Source organism: Salmo salar, chromosome ssa18 (genome assembly GCF_905237065.1).
Source record: "Salmo salar chromosome ssa18, Ssal_v3.1, whole genome shotgun sequence".
In the NCBI taxonomy this organism is placed as follows: Eukaryota; Metazoa; Chordata; class Actinopteri; order Salmoniformes; family Salmonidae; genus Salmo; species Salmo salar.
This window is the reverse complement of record NC_059459.1, coordinates 57850901-57869901: the sequence shown is the minus strand read 5'-3', so window position 1 is coordinate 57869901 and position 19001 is coordinate 57850901. Positions and strand designations below refer to the sequence as shown.

Below are 19001 nucleotides of genomic sequence, written 5' to 3'. Positions count from 1 at the left end.
AACTAAAGTGAGAAGACACCAGACAACAATAACAAAAATCTATAGGAATTGAACATTGAACCCACCTCACAAGCCCCACCCCCACGAACTGGTGGGGAAAGACTGCAAACATGGCTACTATGAGGCAGACCTGCAGGAGAGACGAGTACACAGGTTAGACGGAGGGTCTCTCTGTGTTGTGTGTGTGTGTGTGTGTGTATGTGTTGGGCGCGCGTGTGTGTGTCTGCATGTGAGGGGAGGTGTGTGTGTGTGTGTGTATATGGATGTGTGATGAAATACAAAGTAACAAAATGTTTGTTTGATGCAGTGTGCACCTGCCAACATCTTGATAGAGGACATCTGTGGGAAGGCGTGGATGTGTGTGAGGACGTGTGTGTAGTCTTGGTTTTAAAGGCCAGAAGCAGAGGATGGTGGAATAAGCACCCTCTTGTGGTCGATATCTAGAGTATCTCACTTTCACACACGTTCACTTTGACTCCTTGTCTTACTGTCTGCTCTCAGTTTTCAGAACCTGGGCATTCAGTGTGTGAAGAAAGAGGATGTGGCCGAGGCAGTTTCCTGTAGGCTGCAGACCCAAAACAACCCCTTCAACAGTGAGTACATGCAAACGCACATGCACTCCGTACGTGACAGTCCACTGTCATAACATTACGGCAGTTACATAAAGTAATTCACTCCTCCAATCTCATTTTCATGCTGTTTACCTGTTTACTTTTCATGTTTTGTCTTCCATTGACCGTAACTTAAAGGATACAGCCAATGCCAGATAGCCAATTCCAGATGCCACACCCATTGGATTTGTCTGATTGTGTTGTGTTTTGGTTGCAGTTCCTGAGGCGAACGTGTGGGAGGAGTTTGATCTAAATGCAGTGAGGCTGTGTTTCCAGGCCTTGATCACTCTGCCTAGCGGGGAACTCTTCGCTCTAGAGCCCATGGTGTCCCAGCCCATCTATGACAACAGTGAGTCTGCTATACACACACCCACATGTACGTACATACACATGTGAATGCGCACTCATGCGCACACACACACCCAATACATTATCTTGATACATGCTCTCCCCAAACACTCACTAAGTACAGACTGGCTCCTTCCTCTGTCACTGCTGTCCGTGCTGTTTCACTGTGGGGCAATTCCACGGTAACGGAATTGCTCCGAAACTGCGGTTCTTCACTTAAAATGTATGCCAAACAAAAACAACTGATTTAAAAGTTGAACAAACCATACAGCTCTGTACACAAGGACTACTTTTAATAATTTACATTGAACGTTTTTCAAAAACACATTTACTGGAAGAACTGTGCAGATGCAAAGTTTGGTAACAACATTTCAGGAAAATCTCCCTTCGTTCACTGTCACGTGTGCTCCCTCTCCGGCCTTCAGGTCACCAGGCTGCTCGTTATGGCGCACACCTGTCACCGTCGTTACACCGCATCTTCAGACTCACCTGGACTTCATCAACTCCCTGATTACCTTCCCTATATATGTCACTCCCTTTGTTTCCTTCCCCAGGCGTTGTTTCTGTTCCAGTGTCATGTCGGTGCGTTGTTTGTGTTTCTTGTTTTGTATTTAGTTGCGTTTATTTATTAAAACACTCACTTCCTGAACTTGCTTCCCGACTCTCAGCGTACTCGTTACAACCACGTTTTACAAAAACTCTAAAATATCTGCTTCGAAATGAAGATTCAAAGATGTCTGCAGAAGGAATGACATGGCACCTTGAGTTTGAAAAAACCTATTTTGGTTATTGAACTACAGTAAGTGAAGTGGATATACACCCGATAACAGAATTGCGGTAACGGAATTCCATCATGGGTCACTTGATCTGTACTACACAGAAATGCATAATTATGGATATGAATGTCATTCTCTTCATGGTGATGTATCCTAAATAGGTGCACAAATGAAGAAATATGCAATATCCTCCGCTGCATATTTGGGTATTATTCTACACACTTGCAATTGTTTTAATGAGCTCCTCCACCAAACAAGACATTTTGTTGGACCGGACTGAATTTGAGCCAATCATAGACGTCTATGTTTCAGATGTTGGGACATCAAAGTAGAGCTCAGTAGACTACAGAACAGTAGAGTAAAGTTCAGTACCAGAACTGGGGTATCTATAGTTTTAACTATGATTTGTGAAAAAGTAACTATTTTTCAGAGGGAACAAATAGTTACTTTCGAGATGATTACAACTATTCTTAAAAAAAAAAAATGTAAATACAGATCTGAGAAAGCAACTGCTTTTCAGAAACGTTTGGATTGGCTGCCTTCAAGTAACGGCAGGGGCTGCATCTGAAACTGCATGTTGAAGAATACATTTGAATGAAAGTATAAAAAACTAATTTTGCAACTGTAGAAAAAAAACTAAATATGACATTTACATAAGTATTCAGACCCTTTACTCAGTACTTTGTTGAAGCACCTTTGGCAGTGATTACGGCCTCGAGTCTTCTTGGGTAGGATGCTACAAGCTTGGCACACCTGTATTTTTGGGAGTTTCTCCCATTCCTCTCTGCAGATCTTCTCAAGCTCTGTCAGGTTGGATGGGAGCATTCCTGCACAGCTATTTTCAGGTCTCGATTGGGTTCAAGTCCGGGCTCTGGCTGGGCCACTCAAGGACATTCAGAGACTTGTCCCGATGCCACTCCTGCGTTGCTTTGGTTGTGTGCTTAGGGTTGTTGTCCTGTTGGAAGGTGAACCTTAGCGTCAGTCTGAGGTCCTGAGTGCTCTGGAGCAGGCTTTCATCAAGGATCTCTCTGTACTTTGCTCCGTTCATCTTTGCCTCGATCCTGACTAGTCTCCCAGTCCCTGCAGCTGAAAAACATCCCCAGAGCATGATGCTGCCACCACCATGCTTCACCGTAGGGATGGTGCCAGGTTTCCTCCAGACGTAACGCTTGGCATTCAGGCCAAAGAGTTCAATCTTGGTTTCATCAGACCAGAGAATCTTGTTTCTCATGGTCTGAGAGTCTTTAGATGCATTTTGGCAAACTTCAAGCGGGCTGTCATGTGCCTTTTACTGAGGAGTGGTTTCCGTCTGGCCACTCTACCATAAAGGCCTGATTGGTGGAGTGCTGCAGAGATGGTTGTCCTTCTGTAAGGTTCTCCCATCTCCACAGAGGAACTCTGGAGCTCTGTCAGACTGACCATTGGTCACCTCCCTGACAAAGGCCTTTCTCCCCCGATTGCTCAGTTTGAGCTGGCGGCCAGCTCTAGGAAGAGTCTTGGTGGTTCCAAACTTCTTCCATTTAAGAATGATGGAGGCCACTCTTGGGGACCTTCAATGCTGCAGAAATGTTTTGGTACCCTTCCCCAGATCTATGCATCGACACAATCCTGTCTCGGAGAGCTACAGACTATTCCTTCGACCTCATGACTTGTTTTTTGCTCGAACCTGCACTGTCAACTGTGGGACCTTATATAGACACGTGTGTGCCTTTTCAAATCATGTCCAATCAATTGAATTTACCACAGGTGGACTCCAAGTTATAGAAACATCTCAAGGATGATCAATGGAAACAGGATGCACCTGAGCTCAATTTCGAGTCCCATAGCAAAGGGTCTAAATACTAACGTAAATAAAGTATTTCTGTTTTTTAATAAATTTGCTAACCATTTCTAAAAAATTAGTTTTTTTCACTTTGTCATTTTTCGCTTTGGCCCTCATGTATTTAAATATAGGCTATATTAAGATTAATATCTAATAGCCCCACAAACGATGTGCTTATGATCATACTGTTTATTTAGACTAATTCAACTAACTGTTTTATAGTTTTTGTTTCTTCATCAAATATTTGGCAGCCATCAAATGTTTCAGTTTTTTTTCAAATAACATTTGTAATTAGCAAGCTTGCAATTTGTCGAGGAAAGACTTTTTCAAAAACGTTCAGAACAACAAACCGAACGCGCGTTCTGATGACGTGCCATAGCTTCCTTCGAGGCAGCAAAACAATTGTATCACTCCTCTCCCAATTAATCTTCCAGCATTATTTTAAAAGTAGCTATTCTACCTTAGTAAACTACTTTACTAAATTACTTTAACCCTCATCCTCTCTGGAGGCAGAAGAGTAAGTATGCCTAACATGACATTCTGCCATAGTACCTTTTCCGGAGGCAGCAACATCTATAACATATCTTTATCTGAGATGCTACGTTCCCCGGAGGCAGCCATAAACAGTATACGCCGTTATGTCGTAGTACCTTCTCTAGAGGCAACATATTTATAATCGTACCTGCTCTGCACATCAGTCACAGTTCCTGCACTTGGGGTAGCAAGAACATTGCTTACTAACTTCAACCTTACGCCGGCAGAGGCAGTTAAGCCAACGGTATCACTCCTTCTGCCATAGCTTCCTCGAAGGCAGCAACAAAAAGTGTTTTATTCCTATCCCAATGGCTCTTCCTTTCAGGCAGCAAAATAAATAGCAGCAGTAACTTTACTAGACGACTATAACCTTATTATACTCCCTGGAGGCAGAAGAGTGAGTAGGCCTAACATGCCTTTCTGACATAGTATCTTCCCCGGAGGAGCACAGTTCTAATCATACCTTGTCTGCACATCTGATGTAGTTCCTGCTCCTGGGGTATTAAGCTCGAAGTACGCCTCCCACACATCAGGGCCATTTGAGCACTGCTCTGGATCGAAGCGTACTAGACCAACATCCAACTTGGATTGCATGGGGAAGGCACTGTTGTCTGAGGCTCCGCTTCTCCCTCACAACACATTCTCTATTATAATCATCGTTGTCTCACTCTCACTACCCTAACCCCGTTCTCTTATTGACTGAAAAGTCAATACACGAGTAGCACATTAACTCTGAATCTGTACACGGCTCTACATCTACACCAGGTGAACATGTAAATAGAGTACATCATCATTACTTACAGAGTTTCAGTACTTAAAGGGATGCTGGTAGTTACGCATAGACTTCCAGCCATTGCGCTAATGCTAGTTAGCATTGGCCCGCGAAACTACCTTCCTTCATACTGGACACGAAGACATACAATTGCTATCCACAAGTTCATTTGTCTCTGGGGACGTAGATAAAGGGCCTCATTGCGAAGTATCCCTTTAAAGTGATGGTTCACTCCAATGTTTTTACTCCTCAAATGTTTTGTAATGTTGAGTCCACACCCCTCAGTTGAGTATAATAGATCCATTTATATGCCTCAATCGCAAATAATAATAAAAATAGACGGTGGCTGTCTTTTCCTTTCATATTGAAGGGTTGGTTGTTTAGCAACAAAATCAACACGTGCGCAACTGGGGCAAAACAGACAGGGTTGGCTTATATTGTTTATAACATGTAAACTATATTTAGTCTACAAATGTTTATTGAAAACATAAATACATTTGCACAATGAGCACTTGTCTCTCAAATACATCGTTACAGTTGTTGGTTAGTTAACTAGCAAATTTTTGGCATATTAGCATCGACATGAAATAAGTCAAAACACCTCAAAACAAGACATGGTATCAAGAACAAAATACAACTAGCTGAAACGAGCCCCCTGCGATTCCCCACATATTCGGCTCTATTTACGCTAAGATTTCGAATATGCTAATTAGTAGACATCATGCAAACTACAAATCCCTGCAAGCTCCTGCACGTCATCTCTAGCTGACAACTTTGCTAATAGGTATTGTGTCAATTTAAAACTTGCACAAGACAGTTCAAAGAATTGTCAATTTTAAAGAAATGTAGCCAATTTAGTCATTACTATATTTAACTAACATTAGATAGTTAATCCAGAGATTCTTACCTTTGCCCTTCGATTCTGCAGTCTCATCCAGATCACCCTGGCATTTTGTAGTTGTTTATGATAGCCACATTAGCATTTTTTTTTGGGGGGGGGAATATAGGCGAATATAGAGAGATTTACACAGTTATCAAAACGTCACGCTAGGGTAAGCCTACACAAGACACAGCCCTTATTTTAAGTGTTTCTAAAACCCCCTATTGGAAAAATTAACGGTAGAAAAACAATTGCAACCATTTCCCTGTTTGACCGCTAGGTTTTATGGGTATTATGAAAGGGAAAGGGGGATACCTAGTCAGTTGTCCTACTGAATGTATTCAACTGAAATGTGTCACTCTATTTACACATCTTTGAGATCTGAAAACATCGGACAAACATTTTGTAGTGAACTATCATTTTAAGAGGACTGCAGTGCAGATTAAAGGTGGTCTTTCTATGATTTTATTGTATTTTCTTTCTGCATTCCAGACCCCAGTAATTGTAACAAAATGAATGCCTGAAACAACGACAGAATTTACAGAAACCTCATACAGGTGACTATTTATTGCTGATAACATTGTTACATTTGATTCAGAGGATGTTATAATTATTGTAAGGGTGATTATTATCCTGTGGCTCCCAGGCTCCAGTGCTCCGATGTAGGTCTGTTCCAGTGCAGTTTGACAGGGCAGGTGTTTCTGATGGAGGGGGAGGTGCTGTACAAGACTGTCCAATGGGACGAGAGTCTCCTGCATTCTACAGGCCGGACTCATGCAGGAGCCCTGTTCAGATCCTCAGGGGTCTGTCCGTCAGCTACACCTCCCACACTGTGAGATTGCCTCTGGTGAGTTACACACCACTTGAACTATCATAAAAAATAATCAATACAATGGCTAAATGACACCTAGTGTTTTGTTGATATATGTGTTTTGCTGGAGATGGTCTTGGTTCCCTGTCTGTGGCTTATGTGACTGGTGACAGTGTGGAGGTTTTATCGCCGCTGAGGGTGACTGACACACACACAGTGGTAAACACCAGCAACCTCTCCTTATGGGGCCTTGTCAGAAAGTACATACGGGAAGCCCTGCTCTCAATCAAGGGGCAGGTGTTGCCTTTCCATCACTCCAATCAGTTCTCAATGTGATCGTCCTGCCATCAAATGTACCACTTGAACAGGTAAAAAATCCCTTCTGATGGTTTGGTAACTCTGTTTTTCTATTACAGGCAGCCAGATGTACATTGAGTTTTCAGTGTGAGTACCCTCATTGATAATCACTTCTTATTCTGTTGCAGGCGAAACGGCAACAGACAGGGAACACTTACGTATAGGTCTGTTCGGACTGCATTCTCACTCGAGGGGAAACATACAGTCTGAAGACTGAAGAAGATAACCCCTAAGGTAGACTCTGACAGGTGTTGCATGCTAATAATGTCACATCTTGATCATAGTAACAGCTGTACGCTGATGCTACGTACTGGATATTCCATGACAATACTTACCTCATGTTAAGTACACTTATCTAAATGGTCACTCATTCTGTAAGGTGGGTAGATATCGTTGCGCAGCTATGGAAGATGGCTAAATAGTCCAGTTCAAATCAGCTGCATCTATTACCTGTCTCTATGTAGTCTCTATAGACAGACAGGTTGCCTCACACGATGTACCAATGTTCCAACATACACGTCTCTACAAGTACCTGCGTTAATTGGGACAGAGAGGAGGGGTCGGAAATGGGATGTGCGTTATTGCCTTATCCGGTGACGTCACCGCCATATCTGCTTGTTACCCTAGCTTAAACATCCCCGCCAGACACAAAGTACTAGCTAGCTAGCAAGATGGAGAACGCAGAGGTTATTTTTAATGAGTGCAACTGTCAAATTTACGTCATCTACCTTCACTAAAACCACTGCAAAGGTTTTTCCCGCAAACTTTGGTTTTGAATCGCAATGTTCTGGCATGTCTGCTTTCAGGGTACAGAAAGAGTATGATTTTTCAGGCTTGGCCCTCCTACCCAAACTCGTGATTTGGTGGGAGAGTTGTCTGTCTAAAGAGGACCCTCCCCTTTCAAAATGTCTAAGAGAATCATACATCCTCCCCTGGGATTTCCAAGACTGGTCACTGGGCAAAATTACATCAAATTAGTATTATGACACTGTATGCAGTAGGCTAGATGTTAGCAAGAGAGCTTCTTAAATTGATGGCAAGTTTTTCTAAATTATCTCGCAAACTAAACCAATAAGCATTTGTCTAATGATCTAGACTAGCGGTAGACTGATTCCAAGTTCAAGACGTTCCAATGCTGCAGCACATTTTGCGGTTTTGTGTAGCACATACAGAGCGATATATGGACGTTTACAAAATGTGAAAAGGCATTCTGTGGGGTGGGGAAAATAGGATGCTAAGCTGCTGCCTTTATGTAATTTGATCTAGTTGACATTATTTTTCTCTATTGTTTGTATTTCAGTTGCAGAATGTATTGCAGAAAATACAATTTGGTGAAGAATCTACTAACCATTTCACTTTATTTTTCAGCATGTTCTATATGACTGCCACTACGGTCCAAACTACCATCCAACCTTTTCAGGTGTTCCTGGATGCAGATACAAAGGATATGGAGCTAAGGCTTCTGAAAAGAAGGCCTGATAGAGAGGTGTGGACGAAGGTGAGGACGGGGCTTGTCCGTCTGCCAGGTAAAACCTTTAAGTTAGTCTGTAAACAAGGTGTATCCAAATCGGATTCATGCCACTGTTTGCCAGGGACTCCCTCTGCCCCAGGTCTATAGCCAACCTTGTTTAGAGGGGAAGGATGAAACCCAGCAGGATTACGGACTTCAAGGATGGACCTCTTGTATTTTTGAAGGGAGTCCGTAAATCCATCCAACCACCATTCCCATCCTGGTGTGGGCTTACGGCCATTCAAAATGACAATCGGAATAGAATATTACTGACTGTGGGGTATACTAATGTAGTGGAATATTACCATATAAAGCAAGACAAGAATACATTGTCATTTCAGGTGATGATATACGTGAAAAATACAGTACTCACCTTGGTGACAGATATCTTAATGTTATGGACAGTTTTACCAAGTATAACTTGTCATTTTAATTTTCAATACATCTTTGGAACAGGAAGGATATTGTTGTTTATAAATGTAGCAGATTCTATATCATGTTAGTAGTATCAGGAATCAAGATAAGACCCAGATGCAGACTGTTGAAGTAACAATGTTTATTGTAGCAACAGGGGCAGGCAAAGACAGGTCAAGGCAGGCAGGGGTCGATAATCCAGGGTATGGCAAAGGTACAGGACGGGTCAGGGACAGGGACAGGCAGAGAAGTCAGGCGGGCAGGTACATAGTCAGGACAGGCAAAGGTCAAAAACCAGGAGGACGAGAAAAACAACGAGAAAAACAGAGACTGGGGAAAAAACAGGAGTTGACAGGAAAACCGCTGGTACGCTTGACAAACAAGACGAACCGGCAACAAACAGAGAACACAGGTATAAATACACAGGGGATAATTGGGAAGATGGGCGACACCTGGAGGGGAGTGGAGACAATCACAAGGACGAGTGAAACATTTCAGTTATGCTCATTCACAGTGTGGTTTGCTTTTAGACCAGTGTGATATTATTTCATTTCAGCTGCAGTTCATTTCCCATAATAAATTAAGACGTTTAAAACCTAACTGGGTCGTTTCACGAAATGAGTGCCTTTTACGTCCCTTTGATATTTTAAGTAGAAATTGTGTGCAAATAATGGATTTTAAAAGCCTGTTATATAAAATGAAGTGCCCTTTAATATAGACCACATGTAAAATTCAATACGTCCGTTTTTTTAAAATAAAAATAAATGGAATCGAGCTATGCACAGGCAAAATCCTAGAGGAAAACCTGGTTCAGTCTGCTTTCCAACAGACACTGGGAGACAAATTCACCTTTCAGCAGGACAATAACCTAACCAAGACACGATGCCCAGGTAGGTGTAAACATCCTGCTTGAAAGACAGCTGGCACTTGACCCCCGTGGCCCGGATGACTGCGTCCAGCCTCATCACCTCGTTTTTTTGTCTGTGAAGTCCTTATTATAGGAACAGGTGACGTGCTTGCTGTCAGACTTGGGGTCACACGGGCTCACCTTGGTCATGGAGATCTTCCCTTCCATGGCTGCTCTGGCCACACACTCCCAGGCATGGTCCACCTTGAAGCCTGAGTCCAGGTGCATCAGTCACTTCCCGGTGAGCACCCTGTGGTTCAGTGCCAGTTCCTTCACAATCTGGAAGGTGACAGGTCTCCCGCTGTCCAACAGCCTCTCCCAGCTCTCCTGTAGTCCAGTGATGTCCCCAGTGGCAGGACAGTGGTCCAGGCCCAACACAGCAATCCGCCCCACAGGGCCCTTACCGCCCTCCTCGTCCCCGAAGCGGCCCACCTGGGATGGCCTGTTGGTCTCCAGCCAGCCGTCAAACTCAGCTCTGGGTGTTTTGCGGGAGTCGAATACGATCCAGGGGTCCATGTCTGCAGCCATGGCCACTGCTGCATAGCTCTCGGTGGAGAGTGGCTCTTTGTTCTCCACCTCTGTCCCCTCCCCTGTGACATCTTCCTCCACCTGAACCTCCTCCATGTTGGAATCTCAACAAGGGGTTCCTGGGGTGGGTTCTCAGCAATGGTCAAACGGATGCAGAATTTCCCTGTTGATAAGCATAAAGTTAGTTTGAGTAGGAAAAGTTTTAAAACCCTGTTCACAAGAACTGCCTTGCAGTCAGTCATTCCCAAGCATGCATGCAATGAGTTCATGCAACCAAAGATAGAAGCTGATATGCCCTAGATTTTTTTGCCAGCTAGCTAGCTAGCTCGACGTTGGCATGACAATTATGTTGTTTAGAATTTGCGTGGTATTTATATTGTATACTGAACAAAAATATAAATGCAACATGCAACAATTTCAAAAGATTTTACTGAGTTACAGTTCATATAAGGAAATCAGTCAATTGAAATAAATAAATGAGGCCGTAATCTAGGCCCCCATGAGTGGTCCTGGGAGGGCATAGGCCTATCACTTGAGAGCCAGGCCGACCCACTGTTGAGCCAGGCCCAGCCAATCAGAATGAGCTTTTCCCCTCGAAAGGAATTTATTAGACAGAAATAGTCCTCAGCACCGCCTCAGACGATCCGGCAGGTGAAGAAGCCGGATATGTAGGTCCTGGGCTGGCATGGTTACACTTGGTTGTGAGGTCGGTTAGACGTACAGCCAAATTCTCAAAAAACGACATTTGATGGCGGCTTATTGTAGAGAAATTAACATTAAATTACCCGAAAACAGCTCTAGTGGACATTCCTGCAGTCATCATTCCAACTGCACGCTACCTCAAAACTTGAGACATCTGTGGCATTGTGTTCTTTGACAAAACTGCACATTTTAGAGTGGCTGTTTATTGTCCCCAGCACAAGGTTCACCTGTGTAATGATTATGCCTTTTAATCAGTTTCTTGATATGCCACACCTGTCAGGTGGGTGGATTATCTAGACAAAGGAGAAATTGTCACTAACAGTGATGTAACAAATTTGTGCACAACATTTGAGAGAAATAAGCTTTCCCTTATAAAAAAAAAAGAAGTAAAAGTGCAGTAACTGCCGTCGACTGTTATTTTGGACGCAGTATTTGTAGCATCCTGCAGTTATACTGCATTCTAACTACAGTTACGCTACAGTGTACTGCAGTTATACTACAATCTTTTTTCGTAAGGGTTTTGTGTGTATGGCAATTTCTGGGATCTTTTATTTCAGCTCATGAAATACGGGACCAACAATTGACATGTTGCGTTTATATTTGTTCAGTATACTTGCATGAACATATAACAATTTATAGTAACTATAATAATGAAATGTTTCCTGTACCGAGAGGTTTTAAGTGCCAGCTACCAAGTCTAGGAGGTAGCTGGCAGCCTAGCATTGTTTCTGCTCAAGCCTCCATCATGATTTAAATGTCGCTAGCAAAACTTTATTGAAACACCCCGTGTGCGAACTAGCTTAGCTATAGTAGCTTGGCTAACGTTATCTAGTAGAAAACGAGCAAAGTAAAAGTTGGGTGATAGGCTTTTAACTGTTTGTCACGTTGAGCCTGCAATGTTGGATTTTACCTCAACGCGACAGTACTTTGATAATGCAACAATCTGTGTTTGTTTATTATTTCACATTCGAGTGCTGTCTATTTGACCAGAGTGCATGCTAGAAGAATACGACGGAACGTGAGACCCTGCGGAACATCTCGAGAAGGCTACGTGCTAGGCTAGCTAGCTACCTACCCATTTGGGTGCGGGTTGGAGGGACATATAATAACAAAATATTGAAGATTGTTTTATAAACTGTTTAACTTAAAACAATGCCCAGCAAAAAGAAAAAATATAATGCGAGATTCCCTCCGGTAAGTAGTTAAGCTTTGCTTGCTAAGCTGATAGCTAATTAGCTAACTAAGTTAATGATCTAAATCTGTGGAACGCTAGCTAGCTTGCTAACTTTAGATCAACAGTGTACCCATTAATATGATTTGTTCTAGGTATGTTGCTAGCTAGTTAGCAGACAAGAAGATAAAGCTAGTTAGTTGGATAACGTTGTAGTTAGCTAGATCTGTAGATACGCATTGTTATCTAACTAATGGTAACGTTAGCTACCTAAGCTAGCCAGCCAGCCACTTCGGAGGGTGGCTATTAAAAAGGCATTGCTAGCTTAGTTTGTTCATTGTTGTTAAGTTTGCCAGCTGTACTAACTGATAGACGAGATTTAGTTATTGACCTAAACAAGTATTATCTAGCCTGTTAGCTAGGCCTGCTAGGGGTTTGTATCATTCAGAATAAGTGAGACATGATCGGGAAAATTGGAGGATGTGGCTAGCGTTGTAAATGCTTGCCAGATACTTGCATAAATTGTCAACAAACCAAGCCGCCTAGGAATGTCATGATACACTACATGACCAAAAGTATGTGGACACCTGCTCGTCAAACATCTGATTCCAAAATCATGGTCATTAATATGGAGTTGGTCCCCCCCTTTGCTGCTATAACAGCCTCCACTCTTCTTGGAAGGCTTTCCACTAGATGTTGGAATATTGCTGTGGGGACTTGCTTCCATTCAGCCACGAACATTAGTGAGGTTGGGCGATTAGGCCTGGCTCGCAGTCGGCGTTCCAATTCATCCCAAAGATGTTCGATGGGGTTGAGGTCAGGGCTCTGCAGGCCAGTCAAGTTCTTCCACACCGATCAACAAACCATTTCTGTATGGACCTCGCTTTGTGCACGGGGGCATTGTCATGCTGAAACAGGAAAGGGCCTTCCCCAAACTGTTACCACAAAGTTGGAAGCACAGAATTGTCTAGAATGTCATTGTATGCTGTAGCGCTAAGATATCCCTTCACTGAAACGAAGGCTGCGTTGTTCGAACCATGAAAAATAGCCCCAGACCATTATTCCTCCTCTACCAAACTTTACAGTTAGCACTATGCATTGGGTCAGATAGCGTTCTCCTGGCGTCCTCCAAACCCAGATTTGTCCGTCGGACTGCAAGATAGTGAAGCGTGATTCATCACTCCAGAGAACGTGTTTCCACTGCTCCAGAGTCCAATGGCGGCGAGCTTTACACCACTCCAGCCAACACTTGGCATTGCGCATGGTGATTTTAGGCTTGTGTGCGGTTGCTTGGCCATGGAAACCGATTTCATGAAGCTCCCGACTAACAGTTCTTGTGCTGACGTTGCTTCCAGAGGCAGTTTGGAACTCTGTAGTGAGTGTTGCAACCGAGGACAGACAATTTTTACGCGCTAGAGCGCTCAATGGTCCCGTTCTGTGAGATTGTGTGGCCTACCACTTCGCGGCTGAGCCGTTGTTGCTCCTAGACGTTTTCAATTCACAATAACCGCACTTACAGTTGACTGGAGCAGCTCTAGCAGGCCAGAAATTTGACAAATGGACTTGTTGGAAAGGTGGCTGAAATAGCCAAATCCATTAATTAGAAGGGGTGTCCACACACACGCATATATATATATACTGCTCAAAAAAATAAAGGGAACACTAAAATAACACATCCTAGATCTGAATGAATGAAATAATCTTATTAAATACTTTTTTCTTTACATAGATGAATGTGCTGACAGCAAAATAACACAAAAATAATCAATGGAAATCCAATTTATCAACCCATGGAGGTCTGGATTTGGAGTCACACTCAAAATTAAAGTGGAAACCCACACTACAGGCTGATCCAACTTTGATGTAATGTCCTTAAAACAAGTAAGTCAAAATGAGGCTCAGTAGTGTGTGTGGCCTCCACGTGCCTGTATGACCTCCCTACAACGCCTGGGCATGCTCCTGATGAGGTGACGGATGGTCTCCTGAGGGATCTCCTCCCAGACCTGGACTAAAGCATCCGCCAACTCCTGGACAGTCTGTGGTGCAACGTGGCGTTGGTGGATGGAGCGAGACATGATGTCCCAGATGTGCTCAATTGGATTCAGGTCTGGGGAACGGGCGGGCCAGTCCATAGCATCAATGCCTTCCTCTTGCAGGAACTGCTGACACACTCCAGCCACATGAGGTCTAGCATTGTCTTGCATTAGGAGGAACCCAGGGCCAACCGCACCAGCATATGGTCTCACAAGGGGTCTGAGGATATCATCTCGGTACCTAATGGCAGTCAGGCTACCTCTGGCGAGCACATGGAGGGCTGTGCGGCCCCCCAAAGAAATGCCACACCATGACTGACCCACCGCCAAACCGGTCATGCTGGAGGATGTTGCAGGCAGCAGAACGTTCTCCACGGCATCTCCAGACTCTGTCACGTGCTCAGTGTGAACCTGCTTTCATCTGTGAAGAGCACAGGACGCCAGTGGCAAATTTGGTCAATCTTGGTGTTCTCTGGCAAATGCCAAACGTCCTGTACGGTGTTGGGCTGTAAGCACAACCCCCACCTGTGGATGTCGGGCCCTCATACCACCCTCGTGGAGTCTGTTTCTGACCGTTTGAGCAGACACATGCACATTTGTGGCCTGTTGGAGGTCATTTTGCAGGGCTCTGGCAGTGCTCCTCCTTGCACAAAGGCGGAGGTAGCGGTCCTGCTGCTGGGTTGTTGCCCTCCTACGGCCTCCTCCACGTCTCCTGATGTACTGGCCTGTCTCCTGGTAGCGCCTCCATGCTCTGGACACTACGCTGACAGACACAGCAAACCTTCTTGCCACAGCTCGCATTGATGTGCCATCCTGGATGAGCTGCACTACCTGAGCCACTTGTGTGGGTTGTAGACTCCGTCTCATGCTACCACTAGAGTGAAAGCACAGCCAGCATTAAAAAGTGACCAAAACATCAGCCAGGAAGCATAGGAACTGAGAAGTGGTCTGTGGTCCCCACCTGCAGAACCAGTCCTTTATTGGGGGTGTCTTGCTAATTGCCTATAATTTCCACCTGTTGTCTATTCCATTTGCACAACAGCATGTGAAATTTATTGTCAATCAGTGTTGCTTCCTAAGTGGACAGTTTGATTTCACAGAAGTGTGATTGACTTGGAGTTACATTGTGTTGTTTCAGTGTTCCCTTTATTTTTTTGAGCAGTATATAATCATCACCATAACAAACAACTATCTCCCAGTGCGAGTGTGATTATATATATATATATTTTTTTGCTACCTACCGAGGTCATCACTTCTGCGCGGTACCTAAATCCTCAGATGCAAACGGATGGGAATAGACCCAGTTGAAATTTCTGTTTATAGCCTAGTTAATTTGTCATCTAAATATGGTCAATGTGCTGGGCGTGTGTGGTTGGTTGCTGAATTAGTAACTCGGCAATTATGCAGATACTCTAATGGTAGTAATCTTCAAAGCGCGCTCTCACTGACCTCTTCCCATTGTGATTACAGGCCAGGATTAAGAAGATTATGCAGACTGATGAAGAGATAGGCAAAGTGGCTGCCGCCGTTCCTGTCATCATATGTATCCGTTCTTCTCACCTGAAAGCTTCATCTGTATTTCATTGCAAGTTCACATTAACTGCATTATAAAAACATGTTTTTTTGCCAATGACAATATGGAGATTATAGGGTTAATTGTTTGTTGTGCAGTTTGAATGAAAAGTCATATGACTCACTGTTTTGACTTTTGAGGGGGTCGTGTGCCTAGTAAGAGTCTAGCAATCACTCTTGAGTAGTTGTGAAATGTCTAACTATTCAGTTATTGAAGCCAAAAAAACCCACCTTGGTCCTGTGTGGCTAGTGTCTACTTCCCCTTAACTCAACCACCAGCACGAGCTCTGGAGCTGTTCCTGGAGTCTCTCCTGACGAAAGCCTGTCAAGTCACCCAGTCCCGGAACGCAAAAACAATGACGACGTCACACTTGTAAGTCATGTATTCAGATATCGGTGTTGGTCATAAAAGTCAGTAGGGCTACAGATTGTAATGTTCAGCGTTCTTGCCTATCGGTGCTTTTTGAAGCGATGGGAAAGTATTGTCTTTTTAAACAATGTGTGTGTCTTGGTAGAAAACAGTGCATTGAGCTGGAGCAGCAGTTTGACTTCCTGAAGGACCTGGTAGCGGCAGTGCCGGACATGCAGGGCGAGGGAGAGGACAACCACGCAGAGGGAGGGGAAAAGGTTGCACGCAGGTAACGGACCCTGAATGATATCGACTGTTGACTTGGATAGGATATTACTGATGGTCCACAAAAGCTTTGTGTGTTGGAAAATGTGTGAATTATGCAATCTTGACTTTGTACTTGGTGTCCTCCAGAGGTCGAAAGCCGGGGTCAGGCCGCAAGAACGGAGGAGTTGGCTGCAAGGGCAAGGACAAGAAGCTATCAGGCACAGAGTCAGAGCAAGAGGTGGGTGTTGGCCTTAAATTTAGCAGCCACAAAGCATAAGTTTAGCTTAGATAACAGTAATGTTTTATAGAGGGGAATGTTAGTTCGTTTGGATTGGTGGCCAATTGAAGTTATCAGGTGTGATTGGAGGGGGGGCCTTGAGAGGGTAGAGGTTAATTTAGCTTTTTGTTGCCATGGGAACAGGATGACTCTGAGGACAGCGAGACAGAAGAGGATGAGGAAGACGGGTCTCAGTCGAGCACAAACCTGCAGCCACAATCGCGATTCCACAGGTAATAAAGATGGATGCGCGCGCACACACGGTTAACCACCACGCAACTGTACTCTTTGCTACTGTGCTTTCCTGGGTCGTATTCAGGCATTACCTTTCCATTTCACACAGTTTCAAAACATTTTCTTAACTGAACATGACCCTTTTGTGTGCGGGTACTATTACTAAGCTGTTGTCCCCCTCTTCTGCCCTGTGCCACAGCCCAGACACCATGCCACCCCAGTACCTCCACATGGGCACCGCACAAGGGGGCCTGGCCATGCCCCTGGGCTCCTTTGCCCCCCACCCCTCGCTGATGGGCACCGCACCCCCGCCTCCCCCCTCCATGCCGCACAAAGACGAAGACGATGATGACGAAGACTATGACTCTTAGCTCCCCCCCCCCCGCTCTTTCACCTTTAATTTTCTCTTAAGTTCTTCTCCTCTGTGGCTGCATTGAGAGAGAGGTGAGTCCGGGCAGATGGCCACATGCAGCCCGTTGTTAAGGAAAAGCCTCCAACAACTGGCAGTAAGGTCTGTAGACATGACAGCCGGCACCACTGAAGACGAGTAATCGGTTGTATATTGTGTTTAATTATTTGTTATTTTATTGTAGAGAAAAAAAATGAACCAGGTTGTTTTATAAAAGACAGGTGGTTGTTCTATTTGGACTAAAAATGGCAGTTGATGTTCTGAAAGGCCCCCAGCCCAAGTACCGGTTTGATTAAGTCCCCCATTGTAGTTTGCACTTTGGTTATTCTCTCCTCTCTCTCTGTTTTCTGCATACGTCATTGGTGTTCAACGGACATATCACTCCAGTTCCATGTTCACTTCTTCAACGGCTGCTCTGGTTCAGTTGAGATGATCAAACTGTAATGCCTGTGCAGCCTACGTAGCCTCATAGAATACTGTACACACAGACACCTTCTCGGGATGAAGTCGGAGCAGCGGTTGGTCGTATTTTGAAAGGGATCAGCACTTTCCTATAGCAAAGGGAGACGAGATGATTGTCTGTGAGGATTATGAATTTGGCAGAGCGGTTAGATCTTGGTCTTGCTTTCAGAGTTGGTCGTTATTGCACGTGGCTATTCCAATCGTTAGGGTACGGGTAAGGAGATGTGTTTTACTGTAGGTTATGAGTTCTTCTCAATGTGACTTCAGAGTTGAGGATTTCCCCCTTTTTAATGCAACTTTTTATGACGATAATTGATCCTCGTGAAGACCTTGGCCGTTAGCTTACGTCAACCATATTCACATGTCATTATGCTAATGATTACAACTCCAATTGGTTGTTTTTGTTGTTTTGAAATATGAGTGACAAGTCACTGCTTTTGAGGTAAAATATGTTGTTTTGTACCCCCCCTCAGCCCAACTATCTCCTTCTTGAAGACAGATATTTATGTGCTGGCTATTCTTATCTGAAATGTACTATGATACTCCTCCTGGACCATAACTTTGTTTTTAAAGTTGTTAAACCTCTCACCTTTTCTTCTCACCTATAATTTGTTTTCAAAAATATATCGTACCCTCCCCCCACTTGGAATAAAATTCTCCTTTGTGTTGTATTTTTCTTTTTCTCTCTTTTAGATTCTTTTAATGTACAAATTGAAACGCAGAGAAGGATAGGGCTCCCGTTTCTTGTTATGAAATGTTTAAAGGTAGGCTGTTGAACTTGACGCTGTATGTACAATTTTAACATTCTTTTTATTTTGTATGGGTGAAATAAAGTTCAGATTTCAATAAAACACTGCCCAACATGTTTTTTTTCTTTTACATCAAACGGCATGAGATATTTTACCAAGCGTATCTGTGAAATTACAAGCCACAATGCCATAAGCTATTTGTTGTTGAGTCCATTGAAACTGGCAATGAACTTCATTCCATTGGCACCGAAGCGAAACATTGCACAAGGCTTCACCTTACGACTACACAGTAGTGTAACACATCCTTTGTGTTCAACCCAAACCCATCCTACATTCTCTTGACTTCCCATTCCCATATGGAGAATCTACATTTCTCTCTAAGCCACCTTCATATCTCCTCCAAATACTTCCTGTCTCAGACTCCAGGTATGGACAATAGAAATGGCTGACCATGCATTAGTACTCCTACAAAATGTGTATAAACTTTTAACAATGGATGTTTGTCA

The 19001-nt window shown here is 43.8% G+C and overlaps 2 protein-coding genes and 1 pseudogene across 2 annotated transcripts; 2 read left to right on the top strand and 1 right to left on the bottom strand.

Annotated features, from left to right (window-relative positions):
* Nucleotides 1-64: 64 nt before the first annotated feature.
* LOC106577703 (transcription factor p65) lies at nt 65-8375 on the top strand (the record flags this gene model as incomplete). The annotated part of the gene is made up of 7 exons (XM_045701331.1): nt 65-153; nt 502-593; nt 829-960; nt 6236-6300; nt 6390-6922; nt 7040-7145; nt 8280-8375. Coding segments are annotated over 4 exons (345 nt in total), but the record flags the coding sequence as incomplete, so codon positions are not given.
* A 1218-nt stretch (nt 8376-9593) lies between these two features.
* Nucleotides 9594-10988, bottom strand: LOC106577541 (UPF0696 protein C11orf68 homolog; annotated as a pseudogene).
* Nucleotides 10989-12061: 1073 nt separating this feature from the next.
* drap1 (DR1-associated protein 1 (negative cofactor 2 alpha)) lies at nt 12062-18597 on the top strand. The gene is given in 7 exon segments (NM_001140209.1): nt 12062-12166; nt 15647-15719; nt 16028-16121; nt 16264-16386; nt 16512-16602; nt 16786-16874; nt 17075-18597. Coding segments are annotated over 7 exon segments (684 nt in total). The 5' UTR covers nt 12062-12124; the 3' UTR covers nt 17247-18597.
* Nucleotides 18598-19001: the final 404 nt, after the last annotated feature.